The sequence below is a fragment of the Notechis scutatus genome, chromosome 2, assembly GCF_049901735.1.
Source record: "Notechis scutatus isolate UNSWTSFEM ecotype Mainland chromosome 2, rNotScu1.2, whole genome shotgun sequence".
Lineage (NCBI taxonomy): Eukaryota > Metazoa > Chordata > Lepidosauria > Squamata > Elapidae > Notechis > Notechis scutatus.
In genome coordinates, this window is record NC_142010.1 from 232,814,517 (window position 1) to 232,839,798 (window position 25,282).

General features: G+C 34.1%; 1 protein-coding gene and 1 long non-coding RNA gene across 2 annotated transcripts in view; one reads left to right on the forward strand and one right to left on the reverse strand.

The window, feature by feature from the left end:
* The window catches only part of BDP1 (BDP1 general transcription factor IIIB subunit), a 47,011-nt gene that overhangs the window by 6,975 nt on the left and 14,754 nt on the right, over nt 1–25,282 (forward strand). Inside the window, exons 5-27 of the mRNA XM_026670648.2 lie at nt 110–268; nt 1,179–1,312; nt 2,351–2,445; nt 3,522–3,576; nt 4,150–4,308; nt 5,507–5,788; nt 5,884–6,043; nt 6,695–6,827; nt 7,387–7,463; nt 7,727–7,951; nt 8,223–8,370; nt 9,182–9,264; nt 9,399–9,657; nt 11,132–11,328; nt 12,897–13,089; nt 13,875–14,050; nt 18,780–18,978; nt 19,151–19,278; nt 20,263–20,470; nt 21,244–21,425; nt 21,694–21,910; nt 22,938–23,152; nt 24,840–25,215. Coding sequence (XP_026526433.2) covers nt 110–268; nt 1,179–1,312; nt 2,351–2,445; nt 3,522–3,576; nt 4,150–4,308; nt 5,507–5,788; nt 5,884–6,043; nt 6,695–6,827; nt 7,387–7,463; nt 7,727–7,951; nt 8,223–8,370; nt 9,182–9,264; nt 9,399–9,657; nt 11,132–11,328; nt 12,897–13,089; nt 13,875–14,050; nt 18,780–18,978; nt 19,151–19,278; nt 20,263–20,470; nt 21,244–21,425; nt 21,694–21,910; nt 22,938–23,152; nt 24,840–25,215 — 4,060 coding nt within the window. The remainder of the gene's footprint in view (nt 1–109; nt 269–1,178; nt 1,313–2,350; nt 2,446–3,521; nt 3,577–4,149; nt 4,309–5,506; nt 5,789–5,883; nt 6,044–6,694; nt 6,828–7,386; nt 7,464–7,726; nt 7,952–8,222; nt 8,371–9,181; nt 9,265–9,398; nt 9,658–11,131; nt 11,329–12,896; nt 13,090–13,874; nt 14,051–18,779; nt 18,979–19,150; nt 19,279–20,262; nt 20,471–21,243; nt 21,426–21,693; nt 21,911–22,937; nt 23,153–24,839; nt 25,216–25,282) is intronic.
* On the reverse strand, nt 4,019–14,026 carry LOC148132548 (uncharacterized). The gene is made up of 4 exons (XR_015748159.1): nt 13,900–14,026; nt 12,297–12,406; nt 10,928–11,005; nt 4,019–4,202 (listed from the first exon to the last, which is right to left on the reverse strand). It is a non-coding gene; the product is annotated as an uncharacterized LOC148132548 (long non-coding RNA).

Below are 25,282 nucleotides of genomic sequence, written 5' to 3' on the forward strand. Positions count from 1 at the left end.
CAAAAAAAATGTGATGGATGTAATGATTCTTGTACTGATGCTTTTTTAAAAAAAAGGAAATATGAAAAGAGCTTAGTGCTATTTGAACTGTTATTTCCTCAAATTTCAGGCCTGAAGAAAGAATAGTTGCTGATCATGAAGATGAAAATGAAGATGATGATGATGATGAAGAAGAACAGGGAGGAGGAGGAGGGGAAAATGATGGCTCTCTTTTAGTCCCTCGGGTGAAAGTTGCAGAAGATGGCTCAATTATTCTGGATGAAGAAAGGTTAGGTTTTGCAGTCAATTTGCATTATAAAATTGGTGTCCATTTATAGAAGTGCTTAATATTGGTCAATATATTTTGGTACTTGAGGTAAGACTTCATTAGGATTGACAGTTTATAAATAAAACCAGCTATTAATTCCTGCCTTCAATTTATCCACTTATTCTGCTTTTTAAGATTTATATCCTGTGACTTATATTGCAAATTCCATTGGAGCTTCTGGTACTTAATTTGGAAAGATCTTCAACTGGACAATTATGTATTTCCTCCCCCCAAAATATTTCTTATACATGTAATCATTGTCCTGTGTCTGGAGGGAGAGATTCATAATCATCTAATTTATTTGTCATGGAAAGATAATGTAAAGTAAAACTAAATATTAAAGAGCTGCTTTAGCAATACTGAGGGCAAAAAAAATATTTCATCAATTTCTCGGTCTTTCTTGGACATTTATATATTTTGCTGTACAGGTGGTCATTGGCTTACAACCACAATTGAGCTCAACATTTATGTTGTTAAGTGAAAAATGTATTGAGCGAGTTTTGCCCCATTTTACAACTTAGTTAAGTGAATCTGGGTTCCTCATTGACTTTGCTTGTCAGGAGGTCGCAAAACGGGATCACAAGACCCCAGGACACCGCAGCCATCATAAATATGAAGCAGCATCCAAATGTAAATCACATGGGGATGGCTGCATTGGTCATAAGTGTGAAAAATGGCCTTAAGTCACTTTTCTCAGTGCCATTGTAACTTTGAACAGTCATTAAATGATCTGTTGTAAGCTGAGGACCACCTGTATTTCAACACAGGTTGCAAATCTTCTCCATTATTAGCAAGACAATTGTTCCTAAGATGACTTTGCTTCTTATGGCATTTCTTATATAATTATTTTCTTTTTGTTGTTCCTATTTAGTTTAACTGTAGAGGTTTTCAGGACAAAAGGACAGTGTGTAGTGGAAGAAAATGATCCCATTTTTGAGCGTGGTTCCACAACAACATATTCAAGCTTTAGGAAAAGCTATTATACTAGACCATGGTCAGAAAAAGGTGTGTATAATTTAGTGCTGTAGGCATAGAAGCATATTAGGGTGTATAATATGCACCTTACAGTATGTGTCAGTGAAGGATATATGCAGTTTAATAGATACTTACAGATTGCAAGAATATACATGAATTATATTTCCTGCCCCAAAATCAGATATCAATAGAAAAATATATATGTAGGTAAGATTTGAATTTTGGACTTGGTGCTCTCTGAGCTTTGGTTGCTATTCTGAAAACATTTCATTACCCGAGTAGGTAACATCATCAGTTCTATTTGCTGAATATAAACAGGGAGTAAACCCCACACTCAAGCAAAGCACAGGAAGTAGACAACCAAGCTCAGAAAGGACTAGAGACTCTTCAATATCTCAGACTGCCAATTTCCTGAACCTTTAATGAATTATATGGAATAAGAAATAATGCTTGTTGAAATAATTCATCAGGTGATTTACACTTGGTAAACAATCAGGCAATTTTTCATAAATAAATATTAGGATTAGTGTGTGATTTCCAGCTCTAGCTTGTGAATTTGGTGGGATATAGTTCATTTGCAAAGATGTGGAATGAATAACTTAAAAAGTCCTTTGTGTTTGGGATATTTTGAAAGTTCAGTTATTCTTCAATTAACTGAAACCTTGGGGAATGACCAAAGGGCCTCTTCAACTCTTACTGAAATGTACAATTCATGTAACACATATGGTTGGTGCTGATGTGACTTAAAAATAGGAGATAATTCAACAGTACATTATTTACTTTGTATGCAAAAAGGCTCAGATGCCTGGATATTCCATCTTTTCTGCAGTACTTAAAAGTGACAACCAGATTCTGAATGAAGTTCTAAGTAAGGCAGGTCATGTAGTTTTCCTCTGTGAAACACAGAGCATTTTTGATGATTATGAAAAGAATGATACTTTGAGGTTTAGATTAATCTATAATCTGTTTATAGTGATATAGTGATCTGTTTATAGTGATATATGATCGACACTGATATGTTGAAATGACAATTGCTTTAACCATATTTTATCTTTTTTTAAATTACAGAAACAGACATGTTTTTCTTAGCAATAAGTATGGTAGGAACTGACTTCTCAATGATTAGTCAGCTTTTTCCTCACAGAGCAAGAACAGAAATCAAGGTAAATATTTTCAAGAAAAAAATTAAAAGGCACAAGAAGATATTCTTTAGCTTGTGTATTTAATATTTTATGGTAACTTACTATAAATTACTTTACCTCATTTCAATTTAATCTGCCTCTGGCGATATCAGAGAATATACCAGGCAGTCTTTTGATGTAGATTAACTGTTTTTAGGCTTCTTATTACTTATCATACTGTTGTCATTTTTATTACTATGACTATTATTTCTAATAGAACTAATGTCTATTTATCAGTATTGTTAAGCCTGAATTCCCCAACAAGTGTTAAGGAAAACAAACTAAACAGAATGTGTAGTGTAGTCAGATAGGCAGACAGGTAAATGTGTGAGATAAGTTTGTATTTTAGTTAACACGCAGTAAAAAAATACAGATACGCTTGTGCTATCAAAAATATAGTTTATTCCATTAGGAATTATAGCATAGTCAGAATAAACGGTCTATTAGTCATGTATCATTTCAGTCAGTCCAGTCGGGGATACTTAATTTGCAAAGTCCGTGTTGAATAGCCAATGTCAGTTCACTTACAATAAATCAGTCCGTATTATCTCTTCTCTCAGTTGACTCCTTTCTCTCCTCCGTTCCAGTAAGGAACAACGCAGTCATCAATCCATCCAGTAATTAGGGATCATTAAGCCAGAGAGAGCTGCAATTGACTTGCTTCTTTTATGGTGCTTTTACAACCACACCCTTAATTACATTCTTGTAGTTAAAGTTACACACACTTTGACCAACAAACCATGATAACTTATTTATTATTTTTTACCCAAACCAGTTAGGGTAAACAATGTTATCCCTAACAAGTATATTTCATTGGATTGCAGTTTTAATCATAAAGAGTTTTTTTCTGATATGAATTCAAAGCATTAACTTTGTTTTTGTTCAAGTAAACTTACTTTATGGATGCTAAAAATTCTGTCTCTATTATCTAGAAAACATACCGGAGAATAAAGATACACAAGCCACTCCTTTCATTCTCTCAGTAAGATTAAATATGGATTTAAACTAATATCATTTCTCAATAAAGTAATTATCATGTTACAACTTTCTGTTTTCAGAATAAATTTAAGCGGGAAGAAAAAGTCAATGGATGGAGAATAGATAAAGCATTTAGTAAGTATTGGTATATGATATTTTTTGACTTTGAAAACATTTTATATATGTATTAGTAAAAATTCATTGGACTGCATCTTCACAGTATGAATCTCATAGTGAAGGGCTTATTTCAGTTCTTGAAATTAATTAATATAGTGTGGGTAGAACTCTGATAATTGAGGAGAAAATTTTTTCTTCTTGTTGCAATTTTTCATGTTCTGGCAAAATCAGACCCTTGACCTTGTAGTATGAGGAATCCAGGCTGAAAATAAGACCATTTTTTCTAGTCTATCAGTAGGAATGGCCTCCAACATACCATTGGATTTAACCCGTAACATTTTTCAAACACAGTACTATAGTCTTCCTTATCTGTAATATCTGTAATATCTACAAAATATTTTAAATTGTTCAAATCTTTTCTAAATCCTGACATATTAAAAGTCACACATTCACTGTTACATGTTTTTTTAAACAAGCAAAGACTTATTTTAATAAACAAATAAAGTTAATGGTATAGCTACTTCACGTATTCCATTTAATAAAGTATAATTTATGTTCAATAACTTATCACATCATTTCATTTTTTGACAGAAGAAAAAAGGCCTTTTGACTTCAGTTTTTTTACAAAACTCCTTGAGAAGGTCCTGGAAAATGAGAGGAAGAAGAAAGATAAAGATGCTGCATGTCAGCAACAAAAAGAAAAAAATTCCAATAAGAGAAATACACCGAGATCTCAGAAAAAGCGAAAAGGTAATTTTAATAATACTGAAAATGCTTGGCGAAGTCATGAATAACTTCTCTTTGCTATGTCGCATTCTGTCCTTTCTAAGCAAGGACAGTAGTTGTAGGACACTTGAACTAGAAGATACACTGATTTTTGTGTGTCCGTGTGCCTTTGAGTCGGTCTTCATTCTTGGCAATTGCCTAGATAAGTCCTTGCATTTTTATTGATAAAAGCAGAATACTTTGATTCTACTTCAGTGATCCAAATAATTTTTGATGAAATATTTTGTATATAATATCAGACGACCTGTGCCTTGGATTATCATTTCAGAAATTTTCTCTTACCTAAACAGAAAAACATGGATAGGCAAAATTATCAGCGGGAGTGGGAATGACTTGATTTCCTATTGGCTTCTCCATTAAGTTTCCTTGGGTGAAGTTGGCAGCCAGTGTCAAAAACCAACTAACCTCCCTCCCTTCCTCCCTCCCTCCCTCCCTTTTTTCCTCCTCCCCTCCCTCTCCCTCCCTCCCCCTCCCTCCTTTTTCCTTTCTCTTCCTTTCCCAGTAGGCAGGTAATTAGCTGCTGTCTGGTGGAAAAGGAAGTAAATGAGGGATTGGCATGATATAAGTGCAGCAGGACTGGATGATTTCTTCATTGTCTTTCTTCCTGCAATTTCCCCACAGGCAAAACTTTTGCTAATAGGGAGATGGCAGGGAGCGTAGGGGTATCAGCAATCATATGAGTTCCTCCCTCATATGAGACAGTTTGTGGGAAACTGTCAGGTTATTGTTGAAAACGAGGATCACCTGACTGCTACTGACTGTGGCAGCATGGTAGTAGTGTTGAAGTGGCAAAAAAATAATAATCCACAAATTTAATTTCCTCCAGAGTGAGGGTTCTGGCATTTAGTATGTCAATTTGGGGGATCTTTGTTGACAAAGTTTTGCTTTATGATGCAACATTATACCCAATTAAAGATTGCAAAGTATCAAACACACACAAAGCGTTTTATACTACATAGATATATAATCTTGAGAAAAATAAAGGAAATTTCTATATAACTAAAAACAATTAGCACTTCTGTAACTGACATTAGGAGAGCAGAAGATGCTGTGAGTTTATAAGGAGCAGAAAATGGAATGTCTCCATATTGTTCATGATGTTTGAACAAGTTTATTTTTCATTATTAGGAATACCTTTGTTTAATCTTGTATACTTTGATAGATAAAGTTGTAAATGGACAGTCTAACCATGGTCCGGATGAACATCAGGATGGTAGAAGTTCTGACATGGAAATAGAAGTAGATGCTGAAACAGCTGAAAAGGAGAATGAAGAATCTCCTGGCATTTTGGAACAGGCAAAAGAGCAAACAGTTATTGAATCAACAGTGACAAAAAAGAAAAGGAAAAGAAAGAAAAAAGATTCTGAACAGGAGACAGACAATCTTCTTGAAGAAAGAAATATTCCAACAGAAATGATGGAAGAAAAAAGGACTAGAAAGAAAAGTAAGCTTTTGAAATGCTATTGTTATACCACTGAGATATTATGTCTTGATTTTGCTAATTTCTGAACTTTAATTCAATTTACAATCTGTTCTTAGGGAAAAATATATCGGCTAATGATGAGATAAGTTGCATTGGGGAAGTTGGTGATGAACTGGAAGTCCCTAATAGAACAATCCCTGATGAAACTCTTATCATGGATAAAGAAAAACTACAATGCTTTATCAGATTAAATGAAGAAGCGGAAAAAGACCATAGGTATAAATTATATGTATTATACTGTATCAAAGCAATCTTGTAAAGCACAGCACATTTTTATAACTTTATAAGATTTTCTCCTATGTGGCTTAATTTTAAATGTTTTTGTGTAATTTAAGAAACAACAATATATTCAGATTTAGTTCAGTAAATTATGCTGTTTTCAACATGTTGTTGATGAAGTTGTATATGAATTTCAGTCTTGCTAGAATTTAGGGATGTTGAAAACTACTTTTTATTTGGGTGAGGAGAAATCTGCCGTGCCTCTAATAAACAATGAATTGACTATTGTGCATTATGAACAAGTTTTTCTCTGTTAACTTTTTCTCTAGCTATGACAGTCTGGTTATTTTAGATGAAGCTTTTTTTCCCTGTGAGTTTGATTTTTCATTACTATGAAAAGTGATGATTTTCTTTTTTGATTGTTACTATGAGAATATATTGAACTGGTTTATATATTAGTAAGGACATAAAAATGTGAAATAGCTCACCGAACAAATATAGAGCCACTCTGCTTGCTTGTATAATTTTTTAGGATTAGTCTGTTTCATAGCTTACACATTATATGAAGAGAGAAATGCCACTAGTTCTTCACAGGTTAGAGAAAAAAAAGGAAAAATATAGATTTTCTATATATTATATTATTTTCAGTATTCAAAAAAATAAACCAGAACAAGAGGATGTTTCATCAGTTACATCTGAGCACAATGTTGAGCAGCATTCAGTGTCTCAAATAACTCCAAAAGAAAATATAGAAGATTTTGAAAAATCCACTGAAGCCCAGGTAAAATATTTATTAATTTTTCTGTGTTAAAGCTTGCTAATTCTCCTTATTTGAGGAGTATCTATATTAAATCTATATTACAAACACATCACTTTAAAGACTTGTGCTCCATTCCAGCAAAGTCAGTGACCCCAAATATTTGAATATTGATATTGGTTCTGACAAGGGCTCTTTATTTTTGGAGACAGAAAGTGAGAAAGCTCTGGGCTTGCATGTACTTATAGGTATATAGCCAAATTCTTGGTATTATTGGCTGTAATATGATTGGACTAGGATTGATTAAAAACGTCCCATCGCTAATTTGATAGGACATCCTCCAGTTATTTCTGGCATCATTTCACTTTCTTTCAATCTTTTATTTATCTTTTTACTCTTTTTTTCATACATAGACCTGGTTCATACATTGCATCATAATTGTTCATTTGTTATTTAGTGTATGTTAGTGTATGAGTCTAACCGTTGTGGTTGATGAATCAAAGTTGATGAAAGTTAAATGCAAGATATAAATAAATTGTTGTGAATTTCATAATGAGATCATGCTATTTTGGTTGCTTTGCAGAATGAAGTAGTTGTAAGAGATAAACTGGATAAAAATCAGAACGTGGTAAAGAAACAAATATGTGGTGAAGAAATCATGTGAGTAAAAGTTGTTCTTCCTCCCAGAACCAACTGAAAACATTCCCCCAACATGAAGTGGGATAGAATGGCTTCCAAACAAGTTCAAAGTGCTTTGTTTTCTATATGACAGTTTAAGAATTAAGGCAATTTGTGATATAGCAAAGGGTGGGATCAGTTATTTGAAGAAAAATGCATACGTAGGGACTTTCCTTTTTTATCCTGGTTAAGTTTTCAGAGGCTGTGTTTTACGTGCAAAATGGATATTTCCAATTTATTTGCAGGGAAACAGATAGGGCAATTCCTGAAAAGCCCACACAGGAGGTGCAGCTGCAGAACTTTGAATCAGACTTAACAAGAGCATCTGAAAAAATAGAACCTCTAGCATCTAACCCATTAATTGTTAAAGTTTCTTCTGAGTCACTTGTAGAAAATAAAGCTGCTTCCATTTCTGGATTTACTACAGAGGAAACATGCAATGCAAGCAGTGATGTCATAAGAGTAACAGAGTAAGTAATTTATTAGGGTTTGTCACACAGTCAGCAAATTAGCATGTAGATTAGATTTGGCATTTTTATCTGTCTATTGAGTCCTTACCAAGGACTTGGAATAGACAGATGTTTGATGTAGTAAAGTTATTGTTGCAGGATGTAAGCTATTCTAAGTAATGCTGCCTTTTGAAATTGATTGATGGTGATTTATCTGAATGTTCCATTTCATCTAAATCACTCTACTGCAGGTTTCAAACCAGGTTTTTTTTTTTACTGTTTTTTTCTGTAGAGAGAGTCAAAAAGCTTTTGTGGGAAAGATGGAAGTGAGAGGTCGATGGACAAGACCTAAACCTAATATTGGTAACGTGTCTGGAAGAAGAGAAGCATCTGTTCAAGGCGAGCTCAAGAAGTCTGGATCTGATGGTGCAGGCGGGGAGGTATTCATTAGTTTGGATTTATATGTGTTGCCTGAGGAACTGAAAGCTTTCAATTATCTCTCTTGCATAAAACTATTTTATAACCCACTGTATCAGTTAAAATTGAATCAGTATAGAGTATGGCGATCAACAGTTTTTGAATGTATATGAATGCTGAGTTAGGGTCCTGCAGGGTGTGTCACTAAAGCAGAAATAATTATTGCAATTATTATTTTCTCTGGACTGATGTACAATATAGTAACAGGACTAAAAAGGGGCACATCATGTTTTCGAAATTGTTTTTCAGAGGTTTTGTAAAATTCTTTATTTCTTTAAAAGAGAAAAATATATTTTACATAATCTTGCTTCTACAAACTGGTTGATTAAAAAAACAGAAACTAATAAATAACTAGTGTCTAGATAAGGTCTGGAACGTATTTTCAATTTGTTTTGGGAAGGAAAAATGTATAATAATCAAAATACATTGGTTAATATTTATACTTTTTGTACATTTTAAGTTCTCCTTGCCATTTAATATACTTCTTTGTTTGGCAAGAATAGTAATAAAACATGAGGAATAGCAAGTTATGGAATGTATTTAAAGGTCTCATCTGCCAGTTTGATGTTTGTTTGCTTTGTGAATGCTCACTAGTAATTTTTCCCAAATGTATGACATGTATTTGAGATGAGTGAAAATTAATATTCTTAAGATGCCAGCTAATTAGAATATAGACTTGAAAGCTGGTAAAATAAAGTGTTTCTAAATTTTATTGATTAGAGTGATTTGTTTTGAAAAGGTACAGCATTCATTCTTTAATTATTTAATTCTCAGGAAATTGAGCAGAATGATACACCTGGCATCAACCCAGCTGAGATTACTAAAACACATTGCCAGGGCTTGGATGCAGAATCTGTGTAAGTATGGGGAGAAGAACTCAGAATTTGGGCAAGGATTTTCTTCCTTATTCACTAATAATAATAGTAGAATTGATTGCCATCTTTAGGAATTACTTCATTTTATTATTGCCTTTTCACGGTTGATCTTTTAGGAATAAGAACCAATCTACCTCACAAGAAAGTAGCAAGCAAACTGTTCTCAAACCTGCACTATTAGCAAGGGGACGATTTCAGAGACCAAAACTGAATTTAGGAAGGGTTGCTAGAAGGCAAGAATTACCTGGAAGAAGCACTGAGACAGTAAAAAAACCAAGCGAAGCAGGCACTGAATTAGCAAGTGAAGCAGTAATCACTGAAAAGACTGTGATGCAGACTGAATGTAATGATTGTCAACTTCTAAATAATACCACTGTAAGTATGCTGTATGTAAAACAATAACTGTCAAAGACTGAATAAATTAGGTATCAACCTATAAAAAATTCCTTCTATGGAATATGTATTGTTTAAGATGCCTTCACTGAATTAATTTGAATTTTTTCTTAAACCATGGTACAGTTTCTCTGTATTTAAGGCATGTGCTATACAATGGTAGTTTAGTCTATTCTAATAAGTCAGTTTGTTCTGCTTATGTACCCATTACAGGTAGTCCTTGACTTATGACCACAATTGAACCAAAATTTTCCATTGTTAAGAAAGGTAGTTGTTAAATGAGTTTTGCCCCATTTTATAACCTTTTTGCCATAGTTGTTAAGTGAATCAGTACTGGTGTTAGGTGAATCATACAGTCATTAAGCAAATCTGGGTTCCCTCATTGACTGCTTATCGGAAGCCAGGTAGGAAGGTTACAAATGGTTATCACAATTATCCTAGGACTGTGCAAATGTCATAAATAGATGCCAGTTGCAAGTGCTCCAATTTTGGTCATGTGACCATGGAGATACTGCAAGGCTTTAGACAATTCGCCACAGCCAACACGTCATGGCCAATTTGCCGTGGCCAACTCACCATGGCCAACTCACTGTGGCCAACTCACTGTGGGACAATCGTGGCAGGACAATTCAACACTGTATTAATCATTTTATTCAATTACTTTTATTGACAATCACATATTCATCAAAATTATTGTAACGCTTGTATTTCTGGATTGATTTCTTTATTTTGTTATTATTGGCCATGATTCCATTGAAATTAATTTAACTTTTGTGTTTGTTTGATTCTCCTGTGGCAAATTGTCATGTATCATGCTGTTCTGTGGCAAGTGGGTCTCAGTGAGTTTGCTATGGTGAATTGAGCATCCCATTCTGGCAGCAATGTTCATAAATGTGAAAAACACTTGTAAATCACTTTTTTTCAGTGCCATTGTGACTTCAAATGGTCACTAAATGAATGGTTATAAGTTGAGGACTACCTGTTTGTGAAGCATATATTGATATACTAGAAGCAACTCCTATAGATTGACCCAACTCTTGATTACTACGACTGGAACTTAGAATCCCGGAGAACAGGTTCAACTGAATAGAAGATGGCCTTTATGTATGCTGACAATCATACTCTCTACCTTTGCAGTCAATATAAAAACTTCATTCATATATGTTGGATTTCTTTCTCTTAGATCAGCATTACTATGGTTGTGCTATATGTTTTTGAACTGCATTAAGTTCATAGTAGAAGAATTCCTTACCACCAGCAGTTCAGTACAGCGATTTGGGAATCCGAACACCTCTGATAAGAGTTTTTCTTTTGTTGCTGTTTCATTGTCCTTTAAAAAAAATACAGGACTTGTATTATCTAATATGTGAATTAATGACTTTTAAAAACTTTGCATTCTCTGTAAACCATTTTTTTCTGTAAACCCTTATACCTCAGAAATTTAATCTTTTTCTAGGATGCAACAGCTCATGAAGCTGACACACCACAATGTGCGGCATTAGAAAAAAGAACAGTTGTCAGCAATGAGAAAGTAGGTGGAGCATATTCAAACCAATCTCCTGTGAAGAAGCCAATAGAGTCTGAAAGTTACACACTACAAAATGCCTCTTTGTCACTTGATATTACAAAGGATGTGGTAATTCCTGCCAGCAAGTAGGTGTATTTTATTTTAAAAATGGAAAACAAACACCTAAAACCCTTTTTTCACAGGGAAATGCGTAATATCTATCTTTATGACATAGCCCATATAGAGCACAGGGCTGGGAACTCAGGGCTCAGCTGTGTCAGCTTCACACTGAGGCTCAGGCCTCTATACCCATAAATCTTTTTTCCGTCTTTGGCTTAATTTTGTGGAAGAGTACATGACTCAGCTAGCTACATGTTTCATTGCCTCAAAAATTAACCCAATAGTGGGTCATCTATGGCAGTGCAGAAATTGTAGGCATCTTTTGTAGCTAGCACAGAGAAATCTGCAGCAGGGTGGTCAAAACAGTTAATGATCAGGGCAATCAAGTAATCAAAACCCTGCCCCTTTTTAATGTGTACAGTATTGCCTACTTATAAAAGAGTCCTGGATTCTAACATGCATCTGCACTTGCCACCTTGATTGTACCACCGATTCTGCTGCAGTTTAATTTCTCAGTATTTTCTTTATTTTAATGGATACATGGCTGGCCTCTTAATGGCATGAGGACACAGCTGTTATACAATTACATAATACTTCTTTCTAGAGCAGGACCTGCTGGTTCCCACTTGTGATTCTCAGTTCTTAACACTCTCAATGTTGTATTTCAGCTCCCATCAACCTCACATAATGGTAAATGGGAATTGCAACCCAACAAAAAAGGAGGCCTGCCCTTGTTATAATGCATGAATTATTTATCCATGTTGGGTATATAGTGTCTAATGATGAGTTTAAATAATGGAAATGCTCTACATAATATTTCAGGTACCAAAAGATTCAGATTGGATAAAATATATTACTAACAATCCCCTTTTCCTGCAACAAAGGGAGTTTAGGGTCTCTCTTATACCAATTCAAATCCAATTATATTTCTAAGCTAGGGTAAATGTTATTCTAAGTAGCAGAAGCTCCAAGTCAGGAGTCACTCTAGACTTACCTGAAGAGCATATCATTTTTTGTAATCTGAAGGCTACAGTTAACTTTGGGTAGGTTATTGAAAAAGACACTCAAAAAGTATTCCAGAAGTCCAGTATTAAGTAGTGGAATCTGTCAGAATGAAAACTACATTTGATTTATATTATTAAGAAATTTGTTCATTCTCCAATTAAAAATATAACAATTACTCATTTTTGTTGCATTCAAAAGTACAGTTTGATGCAATTTTGAATCAAGAGCTCAACCACAGAGCTTATGAGAATGACATACCTTTTTAAGCTTCGAGTTGGATATTTTTTTAACCAAATATGCTTTAGTAGAATTGGCTTCCAGAGTCTTCTCAATATTAGTTACAAGCTACATGGAACCATTTTGTAGATTTATTAGGCTCTTAACAAATTAATTGCAACTTTTGTCTGTCTGAAAATTATCGTAATTCTTTTTAATAAATTAGATATTTCTATAGTGGGATATTGCTATCTAAATGTTAATTTCTATAATTTTTTTTATATGTCAAAGTCTGAAATCTTCATGAACACAAAAATTGTGTTTTTCTAAATTTTCTAGTCATAGGTTAATTTTTTCCCCCTTCGTTAATCAGAGATTCCAGTCTTCAGGAAGAAAAAAAAGATAATACTGTTGAAATAGAGCATTCATTGGAGAATTCACAATCAAGATGTAAAAAGAACTTAGAGAATGCATCAGACAGAGAGGAATTGTTAAACACAGTACAACCCCAACTGGATTCTGCAGAAAAGAGTGAAAGTGAATATAGTGAGACCTCTAATCTAAGCGTAAGATTATTTTAACTTTGTATTTTCTTGTTTGTAATTAATGTGACTTTGTTTTATTTATTTTTTAAAATTTATAAGCCATCCAATTGGAACAATTTAAGGTTTTTTTAAGACCATTTAAATTTATGGATTTGTAATTGTGTGTATGTATGTACGTATGTACTGTACGTATGTGTCTATGTATGTATGTGTATTTGTGTACATTTCACAAAATACTCTGGCTCAGGGCTTATCAAAAGACCAGGATTTTTAAAGCTTTCTTAAAAGACAGCAGATTGGGATTATGTAAACTTCAGAATGCATATCTCAAAGATCAGAACCAATAACAGAAGACACATGGTTCTGAGGACCCAGAGCATATATTGCTTAGTTGATTGGACATAGAGCATGCCAACCCTGTCAGTAGGAAAATCAGAAATGATCAGAGAGAGGCAGTTCTGTTAGTAACTAGGCCCTAATTCATTAAGGGCTTTATAGATGACAAACAGTCTCTTGAAGTGCAGCTGGAAGCTAATTTGTAACGAGAACATTTTGTAAAATGGTGATGATCTATGAGCAAATTGGTGTACAACATGGATCTGTGAAAAGTCACACCTACCTATGACTTTGGTGTCAGCCAAGTTTCTTTATGTCAAGTGATAAATATGTCAGGGTCTTAAGAAGTGAAAATTGTTTTCTAATTGCTCTTCCTGAGACTCGTTCCTTGTATGTTGCACTATATTGTAATTTAGAAATAAAAGTGCTTGCATCATGCATTAATTCTTGAATATTTTGATATATTTTAGGAAGCAGCAAAATCTAAAACCTTACCATTTTTAGAAGAATGTCCTACCAATGCTAAAGAGGAGGTTGCAACAAATGAAACCCATCTGTCTCTTCAGAATCTTCCAGGATTTAAGAATGATGCATCAAATGAGAAGATTTCACTGGAACCTGATACCCAGAAAAAAGAATTAGTTGGGTAAGGATATTGTGGTTTTTAAGACTCTTGATATGAATTTATTTTGTAGACAATTTAGACTTACAATTTACTTGCAGCCAGGTCTGTAAAGGGGGTGGTCAGAACATCATTAGAAAGGGCAAGGCGTAACCCTAATGCTAATCTTTTTTTGGAAGGTTAATGAAATTGATAAGATTAAAAGAGAAGATGTAAGCCATTAGATAACCCCACACATACTTTTTTTTGTGTTTCTGAGTGGTTGATCCAATTGATCCAAGAGCCTTACATCCTCTTAAAAAAACAGCTAAAATATTTGGGTTGACCACAGGGGGGGAGGGGGGGGGAGAAACATGCTGGGAGCTGCCAAAATATTTTTTTTTCTGCTGTTGGAAACTAGTAGGCAGCATAGCAATAACACAATGATGTTGTTAAAAAGTATTTTCAACATCTCTTTATTTGGATATGTGTAATGTTTATAAAATTTAAAATAAGTGGGCGAGACAATCATAGATAGAAAGTGACCTATCCTTTTTGGCTTTTTGCCTCAAAAGTTTCAAAAATTTAACTATGGCTACACTCAAGTTGCCACAAAAAAGGAGATGTAGAGACAAAAGCACACTGTGCTATATGTTATGCCCCTTTGATATTTATATGGGATGTCTATGATATTCATACAAAAGGAAGATGTTACTTTCATTGTTTACTGTCCTTCCCCCTGCTTCTAAGTAGTTAATTCATTAAAACCAATATGTCTCATAATGCATGAAGAATGCATAATGCATAATCTCATAATGCATGAAGAACTTTATGGTTAAAGTTTGGCTTCTGTAAGTGCCAGAGCCCGGTTTTCCTTAATTTCTGGTTGAAATTCATTTTTTCAGACATTTTATAAATCAACCTAACAAAAACTAATAGCAAGCTCTATTCCTTTGGACTTTCTTTGGAAAGTCTTTTAGGACTTTAGGACTTGAAAATGCCAAGAAATAACAACATACCTGAGATATTGATTTTCAGATGGGTTTAAGCCTACTATCCAACCCTACAGCATATAGATTCTTCTCAAATGGGCATGTGCCATCATTATATCTCTCTTCAATTCTAATTTTGAAAGTTTGTGGACTTTTACCTTGGCCAAGTTGGATGTACTAACTTCTACAGTTCTGTGGGAGCAATATAAAAACATCTGTTTTCAGCGGTATTACATAAATAAAACACAAGATAGCGATGGCTCTATGGAATCTCTAAGCCGAATGTTCCTTTGTTGCTTTCTTGGGAAGCAAGGAAGATACACATTTATCCCATTTTAAAGAATTTCCCTGGTAGAGAATACATTGTCTATCTGTTGCTGTTTTTATCTGATGCATCTTTCCGGGTTGCCTGATTTTGTCCCATGACTCATATCTGTCCTATCTACAATGGACGTTTAGTACAAAATTTGGTGATTGCCACTGTTATTTGTACTCCTATTATTACAATAACACATTTTATGTAATTTTATTACATTTATTAATAATTACAGGTCTGTGCATATTTACTGTTGGTTTGATCTGAATATACCGTATTTTTTGCTCCATAAGACGCACTTCATTGTCCCTGAAAAGTGGCTGGAAATGTCTCAGCGTCTTATGGAATATATATTGCCAAAGCCTGGCCCACCTGCCAGCCCTCATCCTTTGGCTGTTTTCAGTCTCTGCGCACCCCATTTTTTGCCTCCACATGCCCCATTTTTGGCCTCTCAGGATGCTTGGAGGCCCAAAACGGGACATGTGGAGGCTGAAAATGGAATGCGTGGAGTCCAAAAACAGAATCCATGGAGGCCAAAAATGGACTGCAAGGAGGCCAAAAATGGGACGTGCGGTGACCAAAAATGGTGCGCACGGAGGCCAAAAATAGGATGCGTGGAGGCCAAAACCAGAATGCGTGGAAGCCAAAAATGGTGCACACGGAGGCCAAAAACAGGATGCGTGGAGACTGAAAATGGGGCACACAGAGGCCAAAAATGGGGCTCATGGAAGCCGAAAATAGAGACCAAAAACAGGAGTGCATCTTATGGTCAGGTACATCTTATGGGGCAAAACATACGGTAATTCTTACAAGAATAGCATGTTTTTAGAGTTGCACCAAATCTGAACAGTCAGATTGCTTACTGAATCTAATGAGATACTGTGCTTCCACAAATTCGAAAATATTTTTTCTTTTTTTCTTTTTTTTGTAAAAAAATTATTTGGGTTTTCACAAAACATAATACAAGTAAAATTTCTTTGTTTGAGAATAGCATGGTCCCGGGTTATCACTTCTCCATACAGACACAAACTCAATTTCATATTCATCTTTGTGTTCTATTCCATATCTTACTATTTTAACATTTTCTCAATAATTTTTCCCTTCCCTTAGTTTTCTCAACCTTGCTTTTAATTATCTCATTCCTTTCTAAATTCAATTATATATATCTTTTTCTAAGTTTCAATATATTTCTAATCATTATATTTGTACTTTTGTCTGTCCTGTTTCAATTTCATATTTTCTTTTCTCATTAAACAATATTTTCCCCTGTAGTTACTGATTGGAGTATGACACCTTTGTATCTTTTAATTTTTGTTCCATTCAACTCTTATTTAAACTTCAATTTATGCCTTTACAATTATAACATTTAATATAACACATAACTTCCAGTCGAATTCTGCTTGGTACATTCTTAAAATACACACTAGGTTCTTAAAGAGAAAGTATATATATAACAATAATAAATAAAATACTTATTCTATTCCAATTCAGCTCTATCATTAATGTTAGTTATAATCTTTCAATGGGATATTATACTTCCTTAGGAACACTTATAATATTTCCATAATTTTTCCATATTTCTTTCATATTCCTCTTCACTTAAATTTTTATAACTCATTAATAATAATTAAAATGTTCTCATCCTTTCCTAATTTCATTCTGTCATTGTCTTTATTTCATTTATTTATTAACAAACATTCCATTATATTACAATGAGTATTTTATCTATCATTTTAATCACACTTGTTTCATATTTTCTAAGTTCATTTCTATTTCTAATATAACAATACTATCTTATGTACCCTTGCAGAATCCCTCTTTCAATTAAATTTTCACCCATTATCTCTGTGTCTTCTAAATAGGCTTATACCTTTAATCCTTACACGTTTTCCCTATTTCTCTATATCCCATTTCTGTTCTTTATAACTTCTTTTCCTTTCCCTCTTCCCCCTCTTCTTCTCCCTTCCCTTTTTGACCCCTTGTCTCTCTAATTCTAATTCTCTTCTGTAATCCTCTTTTCTGTTTCTTCCTAATGTTGTAATTACTTTTCAAACTATTCTTTTTTTTGGTTATTTTTTCAGATCTTAAATTTTTCACTCTCTTTCCCCCCTTTCCTTTTCTTTCCTCACATAGAATTACTTGGTCATTGAAGATGGTTTCTTCTTTGTCCTGCCCTTCTTGTTCTACAGGCATTTCTTGTTGTTTCTCATAATTCAGGATCTCCATTTCTAAAAATTGAAATACAAAGCCAAAAAAAACCTCTTCCTTCTTGAGCATCTTCTTTCTGTTTTTTAAGTTCCATTTTCAGTTCTTCCAAGAGTGATACCATTTTAAAAACTTTTAAACAACCACCCAATTGATTTTAGTCCTTTAGAGCCAATAACCAAAAATCCAAAAATTACCAAGTAATCCAAATAATCCAAAGCTGTTTCTTCTTTCTTCTTTTTTCCACTTTCTTTTCCTGGGGTTCTATTATCTTGTTACAAAGTTTCAGTTGGAATGTATCTTTTATGAATCTTGTTAAAGTTTCACTGTTAATTCCTTTTACTTCCAGGTGGTCCCCTCCATTTTTCCAGATCCCACCCTTTTGTTTTTTCCTTTTCTCTCCTTCTTTCAAAGGTTTTTGAAAATCCAGAAGTCTTTATTATCCCTTTGACATTTTATTTTCAGCTTAAATGCCTGTTAATGTCAAAGTGGATTTTTATCAGTTTTTTACTTAAATCTCTTAGTTGTCAATATGGGGAAGGAAAGAAAAAGAAAACAAATCCTTTCCCTTCCCTCTCTCATTCGCCGCTTCAAAATCTTCTTTGGGAGAAATGATATTCTTTATAGTTCCAATTCCAGGATACCTTATGTTGTTGCTTTTTCTGTTCGACCCGGTCAGCCAAAACGTTGTCTTCTTACCTTCCTCCTGCCCATTCTTTTCCAGTCAAGTTCTTCTTTGAGGTGGCCATTTCTGACCACCGCTGCAACTGCCTTTGAGAAAGGGAGTAATGGCCAGCTGGGGAGGAGAAATGCAGCTCTCCTCGACCCTGCTGGTGGTCTCCCCCTTCTTCACCACCTCTACGGGGTGGCTTAGCCTCCAAACCAGCCAGCTCGGGGCAGTCCAGCGGCGAGCACGCATCGAAACTGCACACGATCACAGATTTCGGTCCGTCGCCGAAGAAGCTCAAGCCGGAAGTTGAAAATATTTTTTCTAAAGCATTTTCAAAGTATCAGCCTTACTACATGTGCTTTGTTTAAATCCAAACTGAAGATTAGGTGAGAATTCCAATAACAACTAAAAAATAAATAAAATTTACTGTTCTATTAGATATCAGCGTGCCAATTAAAAATCAATACAAAAATGGACATATGTTTCCTTACATTTCCTTACCGTGTTTAGTGATCATATGTATATTATCTGTTAGAAATTCTGTCAATAATACTTTAATTGCCATGACTGTTCATTTTGATTTTCCTCTAGCAAACAGAGGTCACAGGAAGAAAGCAAGCATAGCGATACTCGATCAACACCATTTCTCAGAGGCAGATTCCAGAGACCCAAACCTAACATAGGAGGGATAATTGGAAGGAAAGAAAAGAGATCTCTGGAAGGAAATGGATTAACAACCACTGGAAATCTGGAACTACAAAAATCTGAACCTACCAAAACTCCATCAATGGTATTAAGTCAAAGAAAATTTGGTTTGGATTGTTTTTATTTTACATAGAAATCTTGAATGTTTGGAATTCAATATAAATGGGGTTTCTGTATTGCCACAATTATTCCTTGATATTCAGCATATCACTGCTAAGACTATTTCTCAGTTTAAGATTGAAACTTTTAACTTTCAGACTCAGATCAACGATAAAATTTTACCTGATGAAAACTTGGAGAGTAGCCTAGAAGACGCCGAGAAAGTAATTCAGAAAGATTCTCTAGTGTCTAGTACTGGTCAGAATAGCTCCAATCTACATCTCAGGTATGTACTCAAATGTGACTTTTGCTTTATGATCTATGCTAGTAAATCTAAACAAATAATTAAAATAATTAGATGTTGCTTTTATGAACTTACACTTTGTAAAAATATGGCACTCCTCCCCTTGCTTCCCAATCATGTGGTGTTTTCATATGCAAATTTTTTTTCTTTCCTTTTCTGACCTTCATGAACAATTTACAGGAGCACTGAGGTAGAATAGAAAGTGATAGAAACCCTTTAGTGATTAGAAACAAGTACATGGAGAAGGAAAACAGAAAAAGGGGCATATTTTAGGAGATGAGGCTGTGTACATATGTACACAGTGTACATACATACATATGAATCATATACCAGATCGATAAAGTTTTAGGATTTGTTAATTTCTTACATTTTTTACACATATGCTAATTTGGAAATTTAAAATTTGCCTTTCAATTTTGGATTTAATTTGTTGGATTAGCTATTCTCTTTCTCTTTGAGAAAGGCAAGCAGGGAATAGTTGTATTTTATTTGGTGGGCTATCTTATTGAATCTTCCCCAGGATAATAGCTGAAGAGAAAACATTTCATTATTTCAGAATAAAATACTGAAGGCAAGTGTTCATAATTAATTGTTCCTCAACAATAAAAACTCACCTTGTTTTAGTACCTAACGTGATCATAACCTGCATTTACATAGCATGCTGTAAAGTAATGATTTATTTATCAAGCTGTTATCCTGTTACAAGTATAGTATTCTTGGTAGCTCACACAATAAGAATATACAATAAAATATAACAAATAGTGAATGGCATTGGGTCCCAAAGTCCCATAGAAAAGCAGAAATGCAGCTCATCTTCCGTTATTTTGAAGGAGAGTTTCTAATTAACATTTGACAAGCAGGCAAGCAGAAGAAAGAATTCTTAAGAATTAATTTCATATCAACATACAAATGCGTGTTTTAAAGATCTGTTAACTCAATTTGGTACTTTCCATCTTTGGTTGATAGAGAGAAATCCAATTTCCAAGGAGATAAGTCATCTACAATCAAGCCTGCTCAGTTGGTAAGAGGGCGATTCCAGAGAGCCAAATTTAATGTTGGAAGGACTAATTACAAAAACGAAGTACCTGTGTCAGAAGATATTAGTGTTCCAATTGTGGAAGAAGTAAAAGAGATGGACATTAGCAAGAAAGATGATCTATATCTAATTTCAGAGGTTAGCTATCTACTCAATTTATTGAAACTTTTTCAGTACTATTTAACAAATATTTCTTTATATCATATCCTATGTTTTCATTTTTCCATCTTATCTGATGAAGAAGCAGGTATATTGAAAAGGCAGCTGCTAGAGTTTTAATTGTGTGTGTGTGTGTGTTTTTTTTTTTAATGTATGTATGTATGTAATAAATAAAAATGATATACTTCTTTAATCTTTATTAAATATTTTATATATTTAAGATATATTTATAAAATAAAATATAAAGCATGGATTAAAGTGGTACATTTGAAATTAACTATAGTAAAGGTTTGAAAATCTTCCCTCATTCAGCCAATAGTGCTAAATGGAGTTCCTAAATGTAGTGAGATTGAAAGCTTTTGTGCTCCTCGTTGCTATGGGATAGTGGAATTGTGAGCCTGTATGGAGGCCACAGTTATTTAAGTCTCGCTAAACCATAAATTATTGTGATCCCCAGATGCATCCATAGCTGTCTCACATCTTATAAAAAGAAATCATGCAGTTAATATTTGAGTTTCAATTAAAGTATTCTTAGATTTTTAGTAAACTAAAAATTATAAATATCATTAGGTACATCACCGTTGTAACAACTTCTTACCAATTTACATGGGATATAAACTACAAATCTGGAGAAATTATGCCAACTATCAAAACAGGAAATGTCAATATTCTTAATTCTGAATTTAATGTGAAAGTGTTTTAGCTATACTCTGATAAGTAATTGGCATACACAAATTTTCTTCAACATCAAGGATGACGTCATTGTCCAGGCATCCCCAGATTATTTAGATAGAAAAGAAGGATCAGAATCTATTGAAAGCTCATCAAAAAGATGGATTGATCAGAAGAAACATCCTTCTGAGAAATCATTGGAATGTGGTCTTCTGAAAAACCAAGATGATGTTAAAAGAAAAAAAATGGATGCTCTTGGAAGGTAAAAGAGTTTTCAATAAATAAATGAAAATTTTCCTGAGATCCTAGTATAATCTTTATTTTCTATATAATGTGGCATAATACTTTCATTAATTTTCCACTCCAAATTTTTCTTGCTTTTTCCTTGTCTTTTTTGAATCAACTGAGTGAATTTGACTGGTTTTAGTTTTCTTTTTTTAAAGTATGATTTATACAACATATAGTTACAAATATGTTTTCAGTTCCAAAACCTGTATGATCTCAATAGTTTTGGTTACTTTTGTTTTTAGTGATACTTTTGACCCTCAAGAAATAAATCATTCAGAAAACAAAAATACAGCTCTGCTCGTGATAGGTCATCTGCAAAAGGTAAAGCCAAATATGGCACAAGTTCCTAAAAACACAGAATCCTCTTTAGAAAGAGAAAATAGCAAAGGAGATACAGGAAGAGATGCAGAATGTGATACTTTGTATGGCAGCAAATGTGGAAAAACAGCTCAGTTAAGGGTAAGCATAGATTAATCATCCTAAATCATCACTTGATTAATGTTTTTTATGAGAATTTGCCAATACAAAATACTTGTTGAATCTTTTTTATTTCTTAGAAACTTATGAGCAGATTTCATACAAGAAATATTATAAAAATGTATTTAAATAGCATACATATGTATATGTGCATGGAGTGTATTTAAGTAAAATATATATTGGATTATCCTGATTTTCTGGTGTTAGTGGAAAGCACTTCTATTTTTCTGATTTCCTTTTACAAATAACTCTCCCTTGTATACAGATGCAGCCTTCCTTTACTGCAATTGATTTTTAGGGCTGCAAACTTGCATAGGAAGGCAGCAGAAGAAAATATGCTGTGCGATGCAGCCCACTGAAAGATTCAAATGATGCTCCTTAAAAATATTTGGAAAAATAAATATGTACAGGGAATCCTAGACTTACAACCATAATTGAGTCCAAAATTTATGTTGCTGAATGAGACATTTGTTAAGTGAGTTTTGCCCCATTTTACAACTTTTCTTGCCACAGTTTTTTGGTGAATCATTGCATTTGTTAAGTTAATAACCTGGTTGTTATTAAGTGAATCTGGCTTCCCCATTTGACTTTGCTTGTCAGAAGGTCACAAAAGGTGTTCACATGATCAGGGGTCACTGCATCTGTCATAAATATGAAGCAATTGCCAAGCATCCAAATCTTGGTCACATGACCATGAGGATGCTGCAATAGTCGTAAGTTTGAAAAATGGTCATAAGTCATTTTTTCAGTGCTGATGCAACTTTGAACAGTCACTAAATGAACTGTTATGAGTCGAGGACTACCTGTATTGAATTTATAGGTGTTCACAAGGTCAAATAATGGTATACGCATGAGGACATCCCACATTATTTATATGCTTGTCTCCAATCTTAGGACATCATGGTTTAATTATATCATTTCTGCAATGACATCATGATAAACATGTCATATTTTGACAGCTTTGTATAAGTGCCCTGATTAATATGGCATGTGTTTCTACTCTTTCCAGGGCAGCCCGGTACATTTGGTGGAATCTGCATCAACTTCTGAATCAAGGAAAGAAAAAAAATGTACAGAAAACATCGAATTAGTATCCTCAACAAGAAGTAGGCACTTTGGGAAACATGGTTCATCAGACCAGCCTTCGGAGAATGAAACACAAATTAAAAAAGAAATCCCTAAGCTGCTTTCTGTCCAAGAGAAAGAAGTGGAAAACTTAAAAGGGTAAAAGTACACCTTGAGTAGTAGTATGTCTTGTGTGGGGATTAGAGGGCTTTAAAGCATTCAGGATCAGATTCTAAGGAAAGTGTCTTATAGTCAGAAAGATTGTAAGAAGAACAATAGAAAATTCAAAACAAGTCCTATGAAAACTGAAAGAGAGCAAAACTCGACCCAGGGAATATAGACACACGTGAGAGGAGTTAGGTTTCACAACACAAATACAAATGGCAAACACTTCTTTCAAGCCCAAATACCTCTGAGAGTTTTATATTGCAGTTGTAATTCATTGGCTCTTACTCAGCTGATTCTTATCAAACCAGATCAAAGCAAGTCTAGGTATAGCAAGAGCTTAATTCAGTTATTACTCATTGTGGTTATTCATCAAATGCTTGCAAACAAACACCTGAATATATCTCCACCTTAAGAACATAACATTAGCTCTTCTGGATCAAAAGCCCATCTTACTCCAAGTATCTGAATACAAGTATCTGTATTCATTGTATTCATTGAATTTGATTTTGGTGTCTACTGACTTCAAAATGACCACAGATGCTTCTGTTCAGGATGACTGTGGATGGTTCTGTGGTACTTGCAAGCTAAAGATGGAGGCATACTTCTCTCCTGCTATTACTTTTCTGCAACTGGTGTGTATAGACATTTTGCCCACAACCCAAAAATTGAAATTGAGACATTGAAATTTCAAGGCAAATAGTACTTGATACCCTTGTCCTCCATCAATGTATCAAATATCTTTTAAAATCACCCAAATTAGTGGCCATCACCATGACCTATCGTAACAAATGTTACAGGTCAATTATGGTCAATTATGAGTTTAAAAAATAGCCTGCTCAAAATATTCTCCTTATCCATTTCGTCTGTGCCAGATATTTTAATACGTTTTGATTATGTCCCACATCCTTCTAGTCACCTTTTCTTTGAGCTAAGCAGTTCCATATATTTTAGTTCCCCCCCAAAGGTTGGCGCTTGAACCCCCAAGTCTTTTGGTTGTTTTCTTCTATAGTTTTTTTCAGATCTATTGCATTGCTTTTCAAATGTGATGGCCAGAACTGGCCTAGTATTCCAACAGCTGGAGTAACTTATAGGACATACTACATTAGTAGTTTCTTAACAATCCTTATGCCCTTTTCAGAGTTGCTACTCACTGAGCATCTTCATCTAGCTTAAAGATAGGGACCGCATTATGTTTGCCATAGTTGGATTCAGAGAGCTCAGACTATTAAAGTATGTGTGAAGTTAGAGATTTTTGCTACCTTCAAATATTTAACCCTGTGCCTGTTCATGTCCATTGGGTGGCTGCATATGTCAGTCTAGATCAGAGTTTTTAGGCAATCCCAGACCAATTAATTCATTTTTTTAAAATCATAGGCCTTGTTTCAGATTTGCTCAGCAAGTGCATAAGACTTTGTAGAATGGTTTGAGTGTATTCTTCCTCTGAAAAGTTATTCTTAGGTGGAGGACAGCCTACAATATTTCTTTTAATTTGAAATACCACAATATAAACACATTTATACATAAGAATTCTTAAAAATCTACTTTAGTAACTCAAATGCCTAAAACCTAGATACCTATTATCTTGTATTTTTGATGTTTTAAAAATTACTTTAGAACTATTTGCTTTTGTTCCTTTTTTTGTGAGTCGTACTAATTAAAATATCTCTTTATGATCTAGGAAGCAACCAGGAAGAACATTAAAGCAGAGGAACAAAAACTATGATTCAAAAACATCTTCCACTTCTGAATGTGAAAATGACTATGGTAGAAAAATGAAGCCCCAACAAAAAGTTAAACAACATGTCTTCAAAGGCAGAAATTTAAAACCAGCCCCTTGTAAAAAACCAAGAAACGGAAATTCTAAAGTTAATTTGGTAACCCTTAGAGCTTCTTCACAAGAGGAGGAGGATGATGAGGATGAGGATGAACCTGAATCAGAATATGAAGCTGAATTTTTTTCACCGGAAGAAGTAAATAAAGCCCCTGTGTTTGTTCCTAAAGGGCTTCGATCTCCAAATCCTGTTCCTATGCACATTGAAGAAACAATGGAAGAGGTATATCAGAAATGCCAACCCAAAAATATTTCCTTTTAGAGTCAGGTGAAATCTGATAAGACCTTTC